The sequence below is a fragment of the Paramisgurnus dabryanus genome, chromosome 22 (assembly GCF_030506205.2).
Source record: "Paramisgurnus dabryanus chromosome 22, PD_genome_1.1, whole genome shotgun sequence".
NCBI classification, from domain to species: Eukaryota; Metazoa; Chordata; class Actinopteri; order Cypriniformes; family Cobitidae; genus Paramisgurnus; species Paramisgurnus dabryanus.
The window spans coordinates 1,942,272-1,960,234 of record NC_133358.1 but is presented as its reverse complement, the minus strand read 5'-3'; the positions used below and the strand labels follow the sequence as shown (position 1 = coordinate 1,960,234).

General features: G+C 39.1%; 1 protein-coding gene across 1 annotated transcript in view; it reads right to left on the bottom strand.

The window, feature by feature from the left end:
- LOC135777775 (receptor-type tyrosine-protein phosphatase H-like) overlaps positions 1-17,963 on the bottom strand; it is a 56,047-nt gene that overhangs the window by 6,104 nt on the left and 31,980 nt on the right. The window contains exons 8-14 of the mRNA XM_065288007.2: positions 15,401-15,491; positions 14,807-14,854; positions 14,649-14,730; positions 14,333-14,423; positions 11,827-11,900; positions 3,020-3,157; positions 2,658-2,780 (exon numbers count right to left, since the gene is read on the bottom strand). Coding sequence (XP_065144079.1) covers positions 2,658-2,780; positions 3,020-3,157; positions 11,827-11,900; positions 14,333-14,423; positions 14,649-14,730; positions 14,807-14,854; positions 15,401-15,491 — 647 coding nt within the window. The remainder of the gene's footprint in view (positions 1-2,657; positions 2,781-3,019; positions 3,158-11,826; positions 11,901-14,332; positions 14,424-14,648; positions 14,731-14,806; positions 14,855-15,400; positions 15,492-17,963) is intronic.

The window sequence follows — 17,963 nt, the reverse complement described above, 5'->3', positions numbered from 1 at the left end:
GATCCAATACTAGTATTTTTCTTTATCCATTTAGAATTGTGTGTGTATAAACACATAAATATATATATACTCACACATATACACACAAAACATATTCAGGAGAATATCATTTTTTTTTTAAATGAGATACAAGTTAAAAGAATGTAAGTGTTCTAAAATATTTATTAATTGTTTTTGAGTGGACATACGATTTAAAATACGGCTTTTGTGTGTGTGTGTATGACATATTTAATTCACGCTACTCCAGTGTATTAACTCGGCAAACACCAGACCATTCAGTTTTTGTGACCTTAAATATGTTCATATATGCATTTGTTTTTCGCATAAGGCTGTTGAATATATTAGGAAGATTTTGAATAGAGTGTATAATAACATTTATGGTGCTTTTATAATAGTTTAACTTTTCTGTAGCATGACAGTAACAACCACAAGTAACGCACAGTATCGGATTTGGATCGGCCCCGTTTTTTCTATACCCGATCCAGCAAAAATGGTCCGGATTGACCCGATATCTGATCCAAAGTATTTAATCGGCCCAGCCCTAATATTTATCCCACTATAGTAAGCCTGTCTGGAACCGAGTGGGTTTTAAACCACAGTATTGTATGACACCTGCATTATATGTGAACGGCCCCTACGCTAATACGATTTTGTTTCTATCTCCCTGTCTCGTCCTTATTCCAGAGGACAATGGGACTAACAGACCTAGTTCCGGCTGCCATGGAGGTCATCACACCACTGATCTACTGGCCTTCCTTCAACATGATGCCCAGCCGATGTCAGACCAACGACCACCAGCTGCCCCCATCTAATCTACTTATCCGTGTGTATATATATTATGTTTTAATCTCTATAAAATTGGAAAAAAATTTACCTATTATATAACATATCCTCTATAGAATCAGCTATGTCTGGCTCTCTTCCAAGGGTTTTTTTTTACTTTTCGCCCACATGGTTTTTCTCCTAGGGTTTTTTTTTCAACCTCTGGGGACCCTGGTGACATTGGCTTAACTTAGCACCCTCGTACATACGTTACATTTTGTGCTCTATCTTACACCCGGCGCAATGCAGCACAATGCGCGACGCAAGTGTCTTTTGCCAGTTTTCACCCTGCGCAATTATCATTTTCATGTTTAGCGCCACGTTGTTTAAATAGCAAATGCATTTGCGCCCCCTTTTGCGCCCATGGGCGTTCTGGTCTGAAAACGAGGTGTGTTCAGGTGCATTGTTGGAGCGTTGCTATTTTGAGGCAACTAAAATAGACTACGCCATTGACCAACAAAAACCTGCTCTAAAGTCTAAAGTCAATGGCGCAATATGTTTTTTGTTATTTAACGAGCGCGTTCGTAATATGCGCCTTTAAACGGGACGACAACGCGGGTTTGCTTATCACATACATGAATGCGCAGTGGCACAAAAACGCTTTTAAATATGAAAAATTAAAGGATTGAATGTAAAAGATTATTATTGAGTCTCTTGGACATAAATGAGGACTAATTATGAGACGTTAGAAGGCACAAAGAGCTGCTTCACCTGTAGCCTGGTAAGTAAATAAATGCTTTTCTTAAAACAAATGCATCTGTTTTTAAATGTTTTTTTTAAATGCTACCTCACGGGTTTATTGTTTATGATGACTCTGTACCTGTGGATATGGTGGGTCCAGGTGCTGAAACGTGCGGAGAGCCGTTTGTAAATTCTTTATCTCCTGTTTGTTACAAATAAAGTACAAACCTTTTCTTACATACTTGTAAATTATTTTTTGATGATATTGGATAGCCATTCATTTAAAGAAATTAAATAAGCAGTAGCGGGTCTAGGGAGGGGCCAGCGGGAGGCCAGCGCCCCTGTGACAACAAGCTTGAACCCCCTTGTGACCCCCCTAAATGTGGGGTGTGAAATAATTTCTACAATTTTTTTGTGATCGTTGTTTTTTACATCCGCTATTAGACAGTGGCATAAACATGGTATTTGGCCTGTTAATGCCTTTAGTGCAGTGTAGAAAATGATATGACAAGAGTAAGGTCTAAATGTAGCTGGCCCCTCTAACAGTACAACTGGTCCAAGATTGGCTGAGACTCTCATTGGTTTATTACACGTTACGCCCAAAATACTCCCATTACGCATTTAAAAAAAGGACCAACCCTTTTCGACCATGCCCTCGGCGCAAAAACAATTTTTCCCGTTGTTAAATTAGCAAAAGTGGATTCGGACACGCCCATTTAGACAATGCGCTTAGATCGTTAAAATAGGGCCCTTAATCTTAACCGCTGTATCAAGCTGTTTATGTTTTTAGATTTTTCTGTGTTTTTCCTGCATCTGTTAATGTAAAGCTGCTTTGAAACAATTAAACAATTGTGAAAAGCGCTATATAAATAAAATTAAATTGAAGTTATGTTTAATTACACTGCGTTACTTGATTTAAAAAAAATACTTTGTTACATGTTAATTACCGCTAAAAGTAGTGGAATTACAGTAACGGAATTACTTTGTAACCCGTTACTCCCTTCACTGTTTTTAACACAACTTGTGTTGGCCCTTTTATTTATTTTAACATGAAATAACGCCTTAAATGGCATGACACACACAATGTGTAAAAAATTAACACATCATTTTTTGCAGTGTATATTGTAGTGATGGATAAACATATCCACGCTCACATTTTTAACAGCAAATTCTCGCAAAGTCCAGCATTGTGCTTTGTCCTCAGATGTGATTGTGACAAGCAAATATCCGTAGAGACAGGGTGTGTAATCCAATGGCCAGTACTGCTCACATTTAACCTGAATATAGAATAAATGAAAGAAATATACATACATTAACCTTAAATAAACAAAAAAAGCTATTTTGTGTTTTAAAAAGTTGTGCATTTACATTTTGCTATTATTTGGATGGCACCATATTAGATATTCCATTTTTTTCTATTAGTTATAAGTGGCATGGCTCAGCTATATAAAAGTCTCTGGTAGTATGCAGTAAGCAGTATGCTTGTGTTCTATTTTAAATCTATAGCTGTACTTACAATTCCTCTTTCAAGGCAGTTGGTTACCATAACAATGCCCTGTGATCTTCTCTCCCAGATCATTCTCCAGAAATCATTGACTGTAGAGGGGAGTGGACCTTGAGTAGCAATGTACTGTCTACTCGCGTTGCCATAACCCTGACACACACATAAACATTTAACATACACACATATACAATATATAAATCCACATGTAGAAGTACAGAATGTAACATTTCATTAACATTCGATTACATTTCAACTCATACATGCTTGACCAACAAAGAACAATAACTTTTCTTCCTGACTTTTATGTGTGTTTTTGTGACAAGTGTGTTCTTAATTAATTATTCAATTTACAGTAGTCTGTTACATTAATTATTATATTGTGTTCCTAATTCATTATTTAACTATATTGTGTTCCTAATTCATTATTTAGTTTACAAAAGTCTGTTATATTAATGGTTATATATGAGTACGTATTAAGTTTGTCACTGTTAAAACTAGTAATATTAAGAATTGAAATGCAGATCATACTGATCCTTGTCTGTATGGGTTGATTATTCGTCAATGTAGTGGTAATACCTCGGGGTTTCGGTAGGGGGAGCCGAATCACCTGTGCACGCGTCTCTGCCTCATTCAATACAGACGAGTGAAGGCAAGAGCTGCATGCGTGTGTGTTTCTTCATCTCTTTCTCACTATTTTCCCCTTTTTAAGGGTACAACATTTGGAGGCACCGCTGGGATGTTTGGCCTGAGGATCACCCCTGTGTTGTAAGGGGAGTCCTTGTGTCGATCATCCCTTCAAACAACCCAGGTATCAGGCAAGTGAGTTCAGTAGGGTGGTGGAAGTGGTCTTCAGACGAATCTGGCACCTTGTATCCCAAAGTGAGCAAAACTGACCGCTAGGGAATTGCAAAGAGCCAATTAAGTCAGATTAACCCTCATTTTACTGCTTATGCTCTCACTGTTAAATGGAGTCTGAATTGGAGAGACTGCAACTGGAGATTAAAGGGGCGCTGTACAAACTTACCATTGAACAGCTGATTAAAGTATGCAATTCACTGCAGATTTCAGGACCAGGAAAAGAACATGTAACTGGTAAAACTCGCAGCCAAGTGATTTCACATGTAATAAAGTATCTTGAACGGGAAGAATTGTCCGACCTAGAGGATGAGGGTATGTCAGACCTTAGTGTCCACGACATAATATGCAAAATTGATACGGCAACAAACATAAGTGAAAGTGAAATTTACAGTCAAACTGAGTCACAGGAAAATCTTCAGAAAGAAGTAGAGGCGCTAAGGCTGTCATTGAAAGAAAAAGAGAACGCAAAGTATGACCTGATGAAAACAAGCATGTACCCCCCTGTCAGTTCCAGCAAGTCAGAAATGAATACGACCCTAGCACCCCCTAATAGCTCCATGTGGCGCAAAGACTTTAAGATATCTGGCCAAATAGGTGAGCCAGGGCAAAAGGATAAGCTGACGTTTTCTAGTCTAGCCAAACAAATTGAAAGATGGCTCAGCAAAGGCTACCCAGAGTCAGAGATTATTGATGCTGTAATCCGTGCTATCACACCAGGCCTACAGTTATGCAGTTACCTTGAAGGGAAAGACAAACTAACATTGCCTGCCCTTCGTAGGATCCTCAGGTGTCATTATCAGGAGAGAGGCGCCACAGAGTTATATAAACAACTCACTTCTGAAGTTCAAAACAGTAAAGAGACCCCTCAAAACTTTCTGATAAGGACAATGGACCTAAGACAACAAATCCTGTTTGCTTCTCAGGAAGCTGATTCAAGCCTAAAATATGACCCAGTACTAGTCCAGAGTCTGTTTATGCATACTGTCCTAGCTGGTCGCCAGAGTGACAATATTAAAGGTGACCTACAGCCCTACCTTCTCCAGACAGATACCTCAGATGAGCTGCTGTTGGAGAAACTGAACATTTCATGTGCCAACGAAAAAGAGAGGCAGGACAAAAAGAAACATTTGGCCCCATCCCGTGTAACTCATGTTAATACAGTCCAGTCGACTTTGTAAGCCATATACATGTTCAAGTATCAAGAAGCAGGTAACTCAGTCACGAGATAGAGTCAGGTGCAAAGAAAAGTGTGCTCCAGAGAAAACACCTACTGTAAGTGAGCTAGTAGGAAAAAAGTGTGTCATCAGATGTTTCCTGAACAAACATAAAACTCAGGCACTTTGGGACACAGGTTCACAAGTTTGTGCTATAGATGAGGTATGGAAAAAAGCCATTTACCTGATGTTCCTCTCAGAGACGTGTCAGAATTAGTTGACCCTCTTGACCCTTTGCAAATTGAAGCAGCCAATGGAACAGAAATGCCATATGTCGGATGGCTTGAAGTGTCCTTTAAACTTACTGCTGATGATGGTGCGCTGTTAATACCCATGCTAGTGTTGAAAGGCAAACAGCAGCAATGTCCTATTATTGGCTTTAATGTCATCGAACGCCTTGTCCTAGATAGCTTGCAAGATCAAACAAAACATGTGGATAAAAACAACCTTGTGAAGACAGTGAGAATGGCTTTTCCTCATCTCAGGAAAAACAAAGCAAAAACCTTTATTAATGCAGTGAGTGTAGGACAGACATGTGACCATAATGTGAAGACAGTAAATGAGAGAGTCACTGTGCCTAAACGTACCTCTTTCCAAATCGAGTGTCGAGTACAGGCCCCGCCTTTCAGGGATGACAAGACTCTTATATTTGAACCCGATGAGAACCCACGTTGGCCTGAAGGACTAGAGTTCTGTGACACTCTTGTGTCAGTGAAGGCAGGGATGACCCCAAAAATTATTGTTAGTGTGCAAAATCCTACAAATCATGACATTGTGCTGCCAGGAAGGACTGTTATTGGAACCGTACAGTCGGCCAGATCAGCGTATCCTGCCAACACATTTAAAACAGATATCCTACCAACAGCATCCATTCACCATGTCCAGGCTCAGAATTCTAGTGAAGGTATACCTACCCAAGAGCATTGGGAACCTCCTGTTGATTTGACTCACCTTAATGAACACCAGAGGCAGATAGTCAGTCAGATGCTGAGAGAAGAGTCAGGGTCATTTTCCAGGTCTGATAATGACATAGGTTGTGTGGAGAACCTGCAGATGGACATTTCACTAAAAGACAATGAGCCAGTGTCAAAAACATACCTCTCTGTTCCAAAACCTTTATATAGAGAAATGAAAGACTATTTACAGGACTTGATAGCACAAGGGTGGGTTGAAAAGTCGATGTCTTCTTACTCCTCCCCAGTCGTTTGTGTTAGGAAAAAAGACGGTACTCTGCGCTTATGCATTGACTATAGGGAGCTCAACAAGAAAACCTATCCAGATCGCCACCCCATCCCCAGAGTACAGGACATTATGGACACCCTGGGAGGAAACACCCTCTTTTCACTGTTGGATCAGGGTAAGGCGTACCACCAGGGATTCATGGCAAAGGGAAGTAGACATTTGACAGCTTTTGTCACCCCGTGGGGCCTATATGAATGGGCCCGGATCCCATTCGGACTCATGAACGCACCTGCAGCATTCCAACGTTGCATGGAACAGTGCTTAGAGGGCTTGAGGGACGAAATATGTGTGCCATATCTCGATGATGTTCTTGTGTTTAGCAGAACGTTTGAGGATCTTGTCAATGATGTCAGGAAGGTGCTGCAACGACTGAGGGAGCATGGGATAAAACTTAAACCCAGAAAATGTGACCTGTTTAAGACAGAAGTGCGGTACCTCGGGAGAATTGTGTCTGCTGAGGGAAACAGAATGGACCCTGCTGATACTGCTGCGGTAAGAGCCCTGAAAGAAAAGCAACCCGGTACTGTTGGCGAGTTGAGGGCAATTCTAGGACTGTTGAGTTATTACCGGCAGTACATCAAGGATTTTTCACGTATTGCCAGTCCCTTGTATGACCTCCTCAAAGCACCTGTCGAGACTGAAACCCTACAAAATATAAAGAGAAAGTGGCAAACAAAACGAAACAGTAGAGGAGTTCCATCCAACACACCCATTGAGTGGGCTGACGTACATCAGACCATATTGGAACGGTTGATAGACTGTCTCATTCAGACTCCTGTTCTAGGTTTCCCAGAATTTTCCCAGCCATTCACTCTCCATACTGATGCTTCCAGTCAGGGGCTAGGGGCGGTATTATATCAAAGACAGGATGGAAAGCTATGTGTGATTGCTTATGGTTCCCGTACTTTGACAGCAGCGGAGAAGCCCTAAAGTGGGCGATCACAGAAAAATTTTGTGACTACCTATACTATGCACCATTCTTCACTGTCTACAGTGACAATAATCCACTCACCTATGTGTTGTCCACTGCTAGACTGAATGCAACAGGTTGTCGGTGGGTGGCAGAACTAGCCGATTTCCATTTTACAATGAAGTTTGTCCAGAATGGCGCTGGATGAGGAGACGTTTATGAAAGAATGTTCAGAGGAAATGTCATATGATGTGATTGGAGCAGCGACACAAGCAGTGGAAAGTCAAGAAGAGTCCAGTGCATCTTGGTCCATGGGTATCTCAGCTGAATGTGGAATGCTAACTACAGACACCTTACTCAGTCCACTAACAGCAGGACAAATCAAACAAGACCAGAGGGATGACCCCACTGTTGGACCTGTGGTTCAGTTTAAACAGACAGCAGATAAACCATCAGGTCACAAATTAAGACAGCTCAGTCCGCAGATCACATGCCTTCTTAGAGAGTGGGACAAACTGGACATCAATGAAAGTGGGATATTGTACAGGAAGACCACAAACAGAAAGCAACTAGTGCTTCCAGAAAAATATAAAAGTACTGTGTTAAAGGAACTTCACGATGAAATGGGCCACCAAGGTGTAGACAGGACAACGTCACTGATACGAGACCGGTTTTACTGGCCCTATATGCAACAAGAGATAGAAGATTATGTTGCAAGGAAGTGTGCATGCCTCAAACACAAGAAGTCAAGTCGTGAGACAAGAGCCCCGCTGACGAGCATTGTCACCACTCAACCGTTTGAGCTTGTCTCAGTGGATTTTTTGCATCTTGACAAATGTAAAGGTGGCTATGAATATATTCTTGTAATCATTGACCACTTTACACGTTTTGCCCAGGCGTATGCTACAACTTCAAAATCAGGAAAAACAGCAGTAGACAAAATATTTAATGACTATGCACTAAGATTTGGCTTTCCCACAAGAATCCACCACGATCAGGGTGGTGAATTCGAAAATCAACTGTTCACACAACTGAAAAAATACTGTGGAGTTGCTGGGTCGAGAACTACTCCCTACCACCCCCAAGGGAACTTACTATCCACACAGTTGTGCGTCAAGTGAGTCCAGAAATCCCTGTTTATGAACTCAGACCTGAGAAAGGAAAAGGGAGATCAAGGATTTTACATCGTAATCTTCTCCTCCCATGTGACCACCTGCCACTCGAAACGACAGTGCAGCCACGAGCAAGAAAAAGAAATGTGGAGCAAACTGAGGAAGCGGAGCAGTCGGAAGAAGAGGACGATACAGATGAGTATTATCCAGTGTCACTTCAGCAGCAAGTTGAACTGTGCGTACCTGAGACAATAAACCCTGAGAATAGTACACCCCCAGAACCTGAATGCACCCAGGATGAGGAAAATATGTCACCTGAGCCAGATAAAGAACAAGGAACGACAAACCAAATGGAAAATTTGCTGGAAAGAGAGAACAGTTTTGTCGAGGGTATGTCTATAGAGGAAGCTGTCCCCTTGCTTATTTCAAGTGACCCCAGTGGTGAGGAGGTTCAATGGCCCAGACGAGAGCACAGACGGCCGAGGGTTTTCACATATGATAGGCTTGGCTCACCAACTTGCCACAACATTAGGGCACTACAACAACAAGGCTGGATGGTTCCATGGACATACATTGCACAGCCACATCACTTTCAATATGTCCGGTATTAAAAACATTTAAATGGACTGTTGAACTGAGAGATTGCATACATTACACTCAGAATGAACTGTTCAGCCCATAATCCACATTTAAATGGACTGTTGAACTGAGAAATTGCATACACATTACACTCAGAATGGACTGTTCAACACGCAATGCATGTTCAAATGGACTGTTGAACATAAGATGGACTGTGGTTACACTTTACATACACATTTACATGACACTGTTGCAGTGAATCACACCACACTCATGGACTTTTGTTAAAGGGGAGTGTAATTGACGTGAACATGTTGCACAAACAGAACTGTTAACAAGGCAGTAGTGTGCCTAAGTGGACACAAAACAAAGACATTAAGGGATTTTGGGTACTTACCTGTGTTTGAAGGAATGTATGAAAAGAGTTCCAGTTTGTAATATTGCACTATATATGATACAATGTAGCAGAAGTGTTAATCTGAAATAACGGTGCATTGTATGTATGGTTTATGTATGTATGGTACCCCTTATTTGCACTTAAGGTCAAAGGTTACATTCAGATGTTGGGGACAACATTTATTTTGAGGGGGAGTATGTGACAAGTGTGTTCTTAATTAATTATTCAATTTACAGTAGTCTGTTACATTAATTATTATATTGTGTTCCTAATTCATTATTTAATATTGTGTTCCTTATTCATTATTTAGTTTACAAAAGTCCGTTATATTAATGGTTATATATGAGTACGTATTAAGTTTGTCACTGTTAAAACTAGTAATATTAAGAAGTGAAATGCAGATCATACTGATCCTTGTCTGTATGGGTTGATTATTCGTCAATGTAATACAGACGAGTGAAGGCAAGAGCTGCATGCGTGTGTGTTTCTTCATCTCTTTCTCACTATTTTCCCCTTTTTAAGGGTACAACATTTTCACCAAATGCAAGACTGCAGAAGTAATGCATCAAACTGATCTCTGCTTTTCATGTTTCAACAATTAATGTATCAGGACACAGTATATCACTTAAAGGATTAGTCAATTTTTTTTAAAATTCCAAATAAATATTTTTTTTTTGATTTTTTGATTTTTGATTTTTTGAAAAATCCAAATAATTTACTCACCACCATGTCATCCAAAATGTTGATGTCTTTCTTTGTTCAGTTGAGAAGAAATTGTTTTTTGAGGAAAACATTGCAGGATTTTTCTCATTTTAATGGACTTTAATAGAGCCCAACACTTAATACTTAACACAACACTTTACAGCTTTTTCCAATGTAGTTCAAAAGGACTCTAAATAATCCCAAACGAGGCATAAGGGTCTTATCTAGCAAAACGATTGTCATTTTTGACAAGAAAAAATAATATATGTATTTTTAAACCACAACTTCTCGTCTAGGTCCGGTCCAGCACGACCTCACGTAAATGCGTAGTGACGTAGGAAGGTCATGTGTTACATATATAAAACATTTGCGGACCATTGTAAACAATAAACTGACACAAAGACATGAATTAGTATTAGTTGACATACAACAACGTCGGAACGGTCCTCTTTCAACACACTTGTAAACACTGGGGTGTAGTTTCGCGTTCGTCCTCTGTGACCTCTTGACGTCATGACGTATTGCGTGAGGTCACACTGGCGCTTTCAGTACCGGACCTAGACGAGAATTTGTGGTTTAAAAGTGTATATTTGTTATTTTTCTTGTCAAAAATGACAATCGTATTGCTAGATAAAAACCCTTATGCCTCGTTTGGGATCGTTTAGAGTCCTTTGAAACTCCGTTGAAAAAACTGTTAAGTGTTGAGTTAAGTATTAAGTGTTGGGCTCTATTAAAGTCCATTAAAATGAGAAAAATCCTGCAATGTTTTCCTCAAAAAACTATTTCTTCTCGACTGAACAAAGAAAGACATCAACATTTTGGATGACATGGTGGTTGAGTAAATTATCTGGACTTTTCTTTTAAGAAAATGGACTATTCCTTTAACTCATATCACTTAACTCAATTGTCTTAACATGATCACAAGTATTAAAATGCAAACGTGTTGCTCCATTGAGTTGGTAAATTGTATATGTTAAAACAGGTAAACATAAAATGTCATTCTGTACTTTTGTCTCATATTCACCTTTTAATGTTTAGACATTTTTTGACTCCACAGCAAAAATAGCAATTTTGAGGGGACAGAGCAAAGTGAGGGCTGGGTCAGCCTCCTCCAGGGGCAACGCTTGCAGGTTCACTACCTGATTTCTAAAAGAAGTGGAAGGAACCTTGGGCACGTAGCCGGCCGACCAAAAACACATGCAGGTCCCTGTCCTCTATATCGATGCATTGCAGCCAGTAGCACAATTTTCATTGACAGAAACTTAAGCTGCACTGACTGCAAAGACTCGAAGGGGGCTCCCTGGAGTGCTTTCAGCACCAAGGACAGGTCCCAAGAGGGTATAACAGGAGGACAGGGTGGATTTTATCTCCTCGACCCCTTAAGGAACATTCTCATTCAAACTAATACTCTGTATCTCATTATGGGAATGATGTGGCCAACTCTACCAAACGAATACCAAAACACACTTGTAGCCAATCAGCAGTAAGGGGCGTGTCTACTAACCGATTGTTTGAACACGTTGCGTCTCTCTCTTTCTCTCTCCCCATCTCTCTCTCCTTACCCTTGGCTATATATATACTACTTCCATTGACAGGTAAAGCTGTATTTGAAGTTTGATTATATAAATACTTTTAATGATATTGGTGGATATTTAAAACTATAGACACAAAGAGCTATTATATGTCAAGTCAAAACCTTACGCAAATTTTAAACTCTCATGTCATCTCCTCTTTAAGAGTATTTGATTTCCTTTAATTAGATTGAGAGATAAGCAGAATAAATTAGTATATAGCATGAAACTTACAGGCATGTAGTTGGCATTTATATAATCAGAATCATCCTCATTATTTATTAATAGATGTACTCTTGAACATTCATCTGAAGAAAGAGAGAATGAGACAAATGTAATTAAATAATGATTCATAATATTTGTGGTGAAAAAATGGCAAGTAAAGTTGTACAATAACCAGGTTGCATAAGTGTGCACAATCTTAAACTAAAACTTAGTTTGAGCACCTTTAGATTTTATCACAGCATTCAATCTTAAAGGGAACATGTCAATCAATTTCACACATCTTGAATTTGCAATATGTATTATAAAATGGACTATAATACATTATTCCACATGGATTTGGGATATAGAAATATTTGTTTTTAAAAACTTTAGATGGACCTGATGATATTTTTGGTTAAAAATGCTAATAGCCCAAACATGAAGAATTCAGGAGATTTTTGTCACATGTAGGGAGCAAAAAGTACTTGCCAGATATTGTTATAATTCTTTTAATGTTGCTCTAGGCCTCTTGGCACCATTTTTTTCCTGGTTTTCTCATCAATTTTAGGTGGATGTCTGGTCTTAGTAATGTCAATGTTGTGCCATATTTTCTCCACTTGTGGATTATTGTTTTTACAGTACTCCATGGTATATTCAGTGTCTTGGAAATGTTTTTTAACCCTGTGTTGATTGATATTTTTCAACAATTGGATCATGTACCTGCTGTATAAGCTCTATACAGCCAATGGCTTTTTCAGTTGGATGATACTCAGAAAAAATCCTTTAGGACCAGGCACACTTCATTAATAGTTAAAAAGTAAATTTAATTGATGACAGGTATGTACTACTTCATATTTAACTTAAGTCTAAATGTGATTGGTTGCTTCTGAACACTGCCACACTCACTATTAGGGTTGGGAATCGTTAGAAATTTTCCGGTTCCGATTCCAGTTCCGGTTCTGCCTAACGATTCCGGTTCTGATTCCGGTTCCATATAATAAAAAATAATGCACAATACTTAAACAATTCAATTTGTGTTTATTAATTACTGATAAAATATTTTAAATGTAAAATTATTAATATTTTCACTTTTTCAGTCACTAGGCCTATATCATTTATTCCTGTTGTAGTCCTCGTAAGATCCTACCTGTTGAAGTGAACATGATAGCAGCAGTAGTTCTCAAACATATGATTTGAGATTTATATGCTGGAGCAAGTGTTTTTTCATATATCCTGAAAAGGCTGCTGTACAAGTAATAATTTTTGTATGTGCATGCGTATAGGCTTATATATAATGCATACATATATTTTGAAATATAAAAATGTAAATGAGGATCAGATATACGTTTCTTAACAAACATGCGTGTTCATATGCGCTGATTTCTTTTCGCCGGAGGCTGCTCGTCACAACATCAAGCAATGCTTAGGTTGCTTAGCAACGACAGACGCTTTGGAGCGTCCACGCGCTTTGGAGAAAAGTGGCGCGATCACGTTTTCCGCGTGGTTTTAGATGCGAAATGTGAAGCAATTGAGCATAATGTGCATGGCCATTTCGGTGGGTGATGCTCGAGCCCCGGAGCGACCACGGGATCGGCGCGGCTATGTGCGTGTTTATTTTATCACTTTCATCCGTGAAACAACACACGGTTCAAGTGAGGAACCTTTTTGGGGTTATAATGTCTGCACAGTGCTGAAAACGCATGTTGCTATACTGGTAGTGCAGATTGATACTTTTTCGCAACCTTGACCAAGAATATCTTACCTCATTGTTCCGCCCCCAAGCCAGCGGGTCATCACTGATATCAGTTTATAGCGCATTAACTCTTGAGTCTTATGTCCGTTTGCTTTCACGCGAACTTGAAGACATCTCGCTGGGTGAGACTGTACTTTATATTTTTCATAGTTTGTGAAGTGCACGGCATCGCGGGTCGCACTGTACCGTCAATAGCCCTAGAATCCACACTTTTGACTTTTAGACATGTTTAACACGAAGTATACAAAGCTTACCTCAGCAGCCCGAGTGTTTTCTGTGGTAAGCTGGGTTAATTTGGTTGCGCGCGCGAGTGACTATAAACAGTGGCTCAACGTAATTAATATTCATGAGGTAAGAGACATAAGCGCTTTGCACGTGCCTCGCATCAGAACCGCTTTTAGAACCGAAACTTAAGAATTACGTGCGGTTCCGGTTCCTTTTAAAAAACGGAACCGGTTCTGAATAAGAACCGGTTATCGGTTCCCAACCCTACTCACTATTGTAAAAGGGTGTACACACTTATGCAACCTGGTTATTGTACAACTTTACTTGCCATTTTTTCACCACAAAATTATGCTTATTGTTATTCACTTTAATATATAGGTTGGAAGTACGGAATTAAGTTGGAACAGGTTCCAAAATGATTCATCTTGGTTTTATTTTATAAATCACAAAAACCTGCAATTTAAACAGGGGTGTGTAGACTTTTTATATCCACTGTATACAACTACATATACCTGTACAAGTATTTGTGTGTGTTTGTGCATGTGCGTAAGAACTCACAAGGTAAAACATTGGTGAATCGGTTTTTGCTCTTGTTTTCATGCATTTCAGCTGTAGTTTTCGATTGTTCTACACCCACTACGCCTAAGTCCTATTTCAAAAGAAACAAAAAATGAATAAAACATATTTAATAATAAATCAGAATTACTTGAGTTACAGTCTGATCTTTAAGAAAATAAGGGACTACAAGAGGACAATTCCATTTGTAGCACCTTTAGTCCAGAATAGGTTACATGCCAAACTTTGGGTTTAATAAGAACAAAGAACTATAGTATAGTTAAGGTTTGTTTGGAAACATTTTTGCTCAAGCTTATACCTCATATTCCTCACTGAAACCTCTGTTCTGATCACGACTCATGTTTCGAAAATGTTCTGGAAATCTCTCCATAGGAAAAGGTCTGAAAAACATTGTGCGTTTATTAGTACTGTTAAAAATTATTTCATGTCATAAATATTTTAGAGTGCCATACTTACTTGTATGTGCTGTTAGTTTTTTTTGGCTCGTCATGTCTTTTAGACCCTCTAAAGACAGCAGAAATTGTATTAGCTAATTAATTTAACTTATAATAAATATTTTATATTTTATTAATAAAAACAACTAAACCTATAGGGGTGGTTTCTCGGACAGGGATAAGAAAAATAAATTAAACGAATGAGCTGTCCAAACCGACAAACTGAAAACAATTTAGCTGACGCTTTTATCCAAAGCAACTTACAATTGCTATATATGTCAGAGGTTACATGCCTCTGGAGCAACTATGGGTTAAGTGTTTTGCTCAGGGACACAATGGTGTGTCACAGTGGATTCAAACCAGGGTCTCTCACACCAAAGGTGTGTGTCTGCACCATCACCATCACCCCACGATTTGCACTGACATATCTTAAAATACATCAGTGCCCTTTGTTTTGTGTCAAAATGCACACAAGTAATGTTTAAGTAAGGTATGTTTGTTAAAACTAGTTATATTTCCTATTTAAACTAAGGCCTAGTTCTGGCTTAGCCTTCACTAATCCCTGTCCGGGAAACCACCCCTTTATCTTTTAAACAGAGATTATAATCATACCCACCCAGCATGCTTCAGCTTGCGGCGCCATAAAAAGATACCAGCAAAAATAATGATGATTAACAGGAGAGACACAAGAACACCTGCTATAACTCCTGTGGGAAACAAACAGATTAAAAATCTCAAACAGTTGGATTAATCATCTGAAAGATATTGATGACAATTTCAAGGTAAATAACTTCATTACAGTGGAAATCTGTGGTGAAAGTGTACATGAATATTATAGTATTTTACAGTATTAAACAATGCACCGGACATCACATGTTCAGATCAGCTTTCAAGTATATCATTTTAAAATTGTAATTCATTGGACATTTTGTCCTTGAGGGGTCATTTCAGGCAATATATTCTGCAGTTTCAACACCAGCACCCACATTTTTAGGATTCCTTCTGACAGTTATCAAAGATTGAAGATAAAGGGCGCCTATTTCATTGCTAAAAAACTACTTTATATTGTGTATTTGGTATAATACAATGTGTTCACGTGGCTTATGGTTAAATCACATAATTTTGTCACAGATCGTACATTTTTGTAGCTGCAGATATACTGCTTTCCTTAAACGCTCAGATTTTGTACAAAGCTCATCCATCTGAAAAGTGCTGTGTCCCTTGATTGGTCAGCTAATCTGTACGTTGTGATTTGCCTGAATACCTCTGACGTCAGCCGGAAAAGTGACACTCCTTAAAATGTTTGAAAGCTTCGCTCCCAATGCAGTGCTAAAAGGAGTTAACTTACAGGCTGTGCGTCCAATTATGATAATGTCGGTCTTGTCTACATCACCAATCCCAAGAAGTATACTGTTGTCTACAATCCGTGTGTTTGTTGTACTCCAAGAAAAGAAATTTACACTGGATACTCACGTCATTGTTACTTTTGGGTTTGTACCTTTTGCATATCATTAACATGTACTAATATACACTTACGTGAGAAAAGTGGCGTCTGCGCCAATGTCTAAATTGTATGCCCGGTGCGTAACTCCAAGATAAAAAGGTGTAGTGGTAGAAAAGAGTGCGGTCTCTTTTCTACCACTACACCTAATATACACTTACACACCAAAGGAAAAGTAAAATCATGAATCTGACCTTATAGGTGATCTTTAATCATATCTTTAAAGTGGTTATCAAATGTGTTCCTGTCCTTAGAAATCTGTTCATTCTTAGAGAAAGGAGCCAAACAGAAAGGTTTTTCCCTCATGAATGGACTTTTTACTCCACACTCATTCTTATTTCAAAGAAGGATGGTGAGTTTCATACACTGGATTTACGTCATTTAAAGGTGCCATTTCCTTTTTTAATGTTTTGAAGAGTCAGTGTTCATCAGTCTGTGAGGCTGTTTCATGTTCCCTTTGGTCCCTACCACATTGGACTTTCTGGAGAAGTGCAATAATAATAATCGGCTTATAATAAACTAAAACTGAAGCGAAGGAAAGTGTGCTCATGATGGCAAGCAAAAAAGTAAAAGAAAAAAGCAGGCAGTTGAGATATCTCGTCAATTAAGAGAAAACGCTTCCCCGCCAATGACGAGATTTTCCGTCTTTCAGCAATACCGCTATTATCCACCAGGTGGCGCCCTTCCGCAACTTTTTAAAACCGGAAGTATTGCCCTATGGCAAGCTGCTGCATGTCCGTGTCTGTTTTAAAGATCGCTCTGAATGGGATCTCTATGAAAAGTCCGTCACAAAAATTTAATTATTTTTGCTTTTTGCTCAAAATATGGTGTTTTTGCAAAAACCTACCCATATTCAAAAGCTGATTGCAAAAGAACCACTAAAGGTAGGATGAAACGGTTTTTTTTGTTTGAAAGCAGAGGGTCTGTTCTTTCATTTGGTATATTGTATGTTTATTTATTTAAAGAAGAACATTTTCTGGAAGGCATTAAACTTTGGTGAAAATCATGAAAAACGCTAGCGCTGGCTGGCAACTTTTTTTAAAAACGCTGGTGGTGAAAGAGTTAAGGAGGACCACCCTTTATACACGCGTACACGCCCGCATTAACTAGCCTATACTCGTTCCACGACTATGTAAAAGTATTCAACACAAGGGCTATAGATACAACATACATAAGCCGGCTTAAAATGGTCAGATCACGAAATCACACAGCCAGTTACCAACACTAGTGATGAATCAGCATTGTTTCTATTGTTGGAGCATCATAGGGTAACCATACGTGCTATTCTTCCCGCGGACCCGGAAGAAAAAGCAACCGTTACATTTTAAGGTAAGAATGAAACCACGATTGTATATCTTATGTTTTTAACTGAATGGCGTATGCGCTCAACAAATACGACTTCCGGAAGACGCACTGAAATCCTGGACAGGATGCGTCGGGGAAGAATGGCACGCATGGTCACCCAAATAGGTGTAACAATGCAGAGCCAAGATTTAGCTTTAACCAACAGATTAATTCAATTTGTAATAGCCAACAGAGTGGAAAATCAAGCACTTATCATAGACGTGTTCACAAAAAAAGCATCATCAATGATGTTGACGCAGTCAAGGGTCCTCGTTCTCTCCGTATTTATAGCCAAAAGTGCCAGATTACTGGTCCTCGTGTCTACAATGCTGTT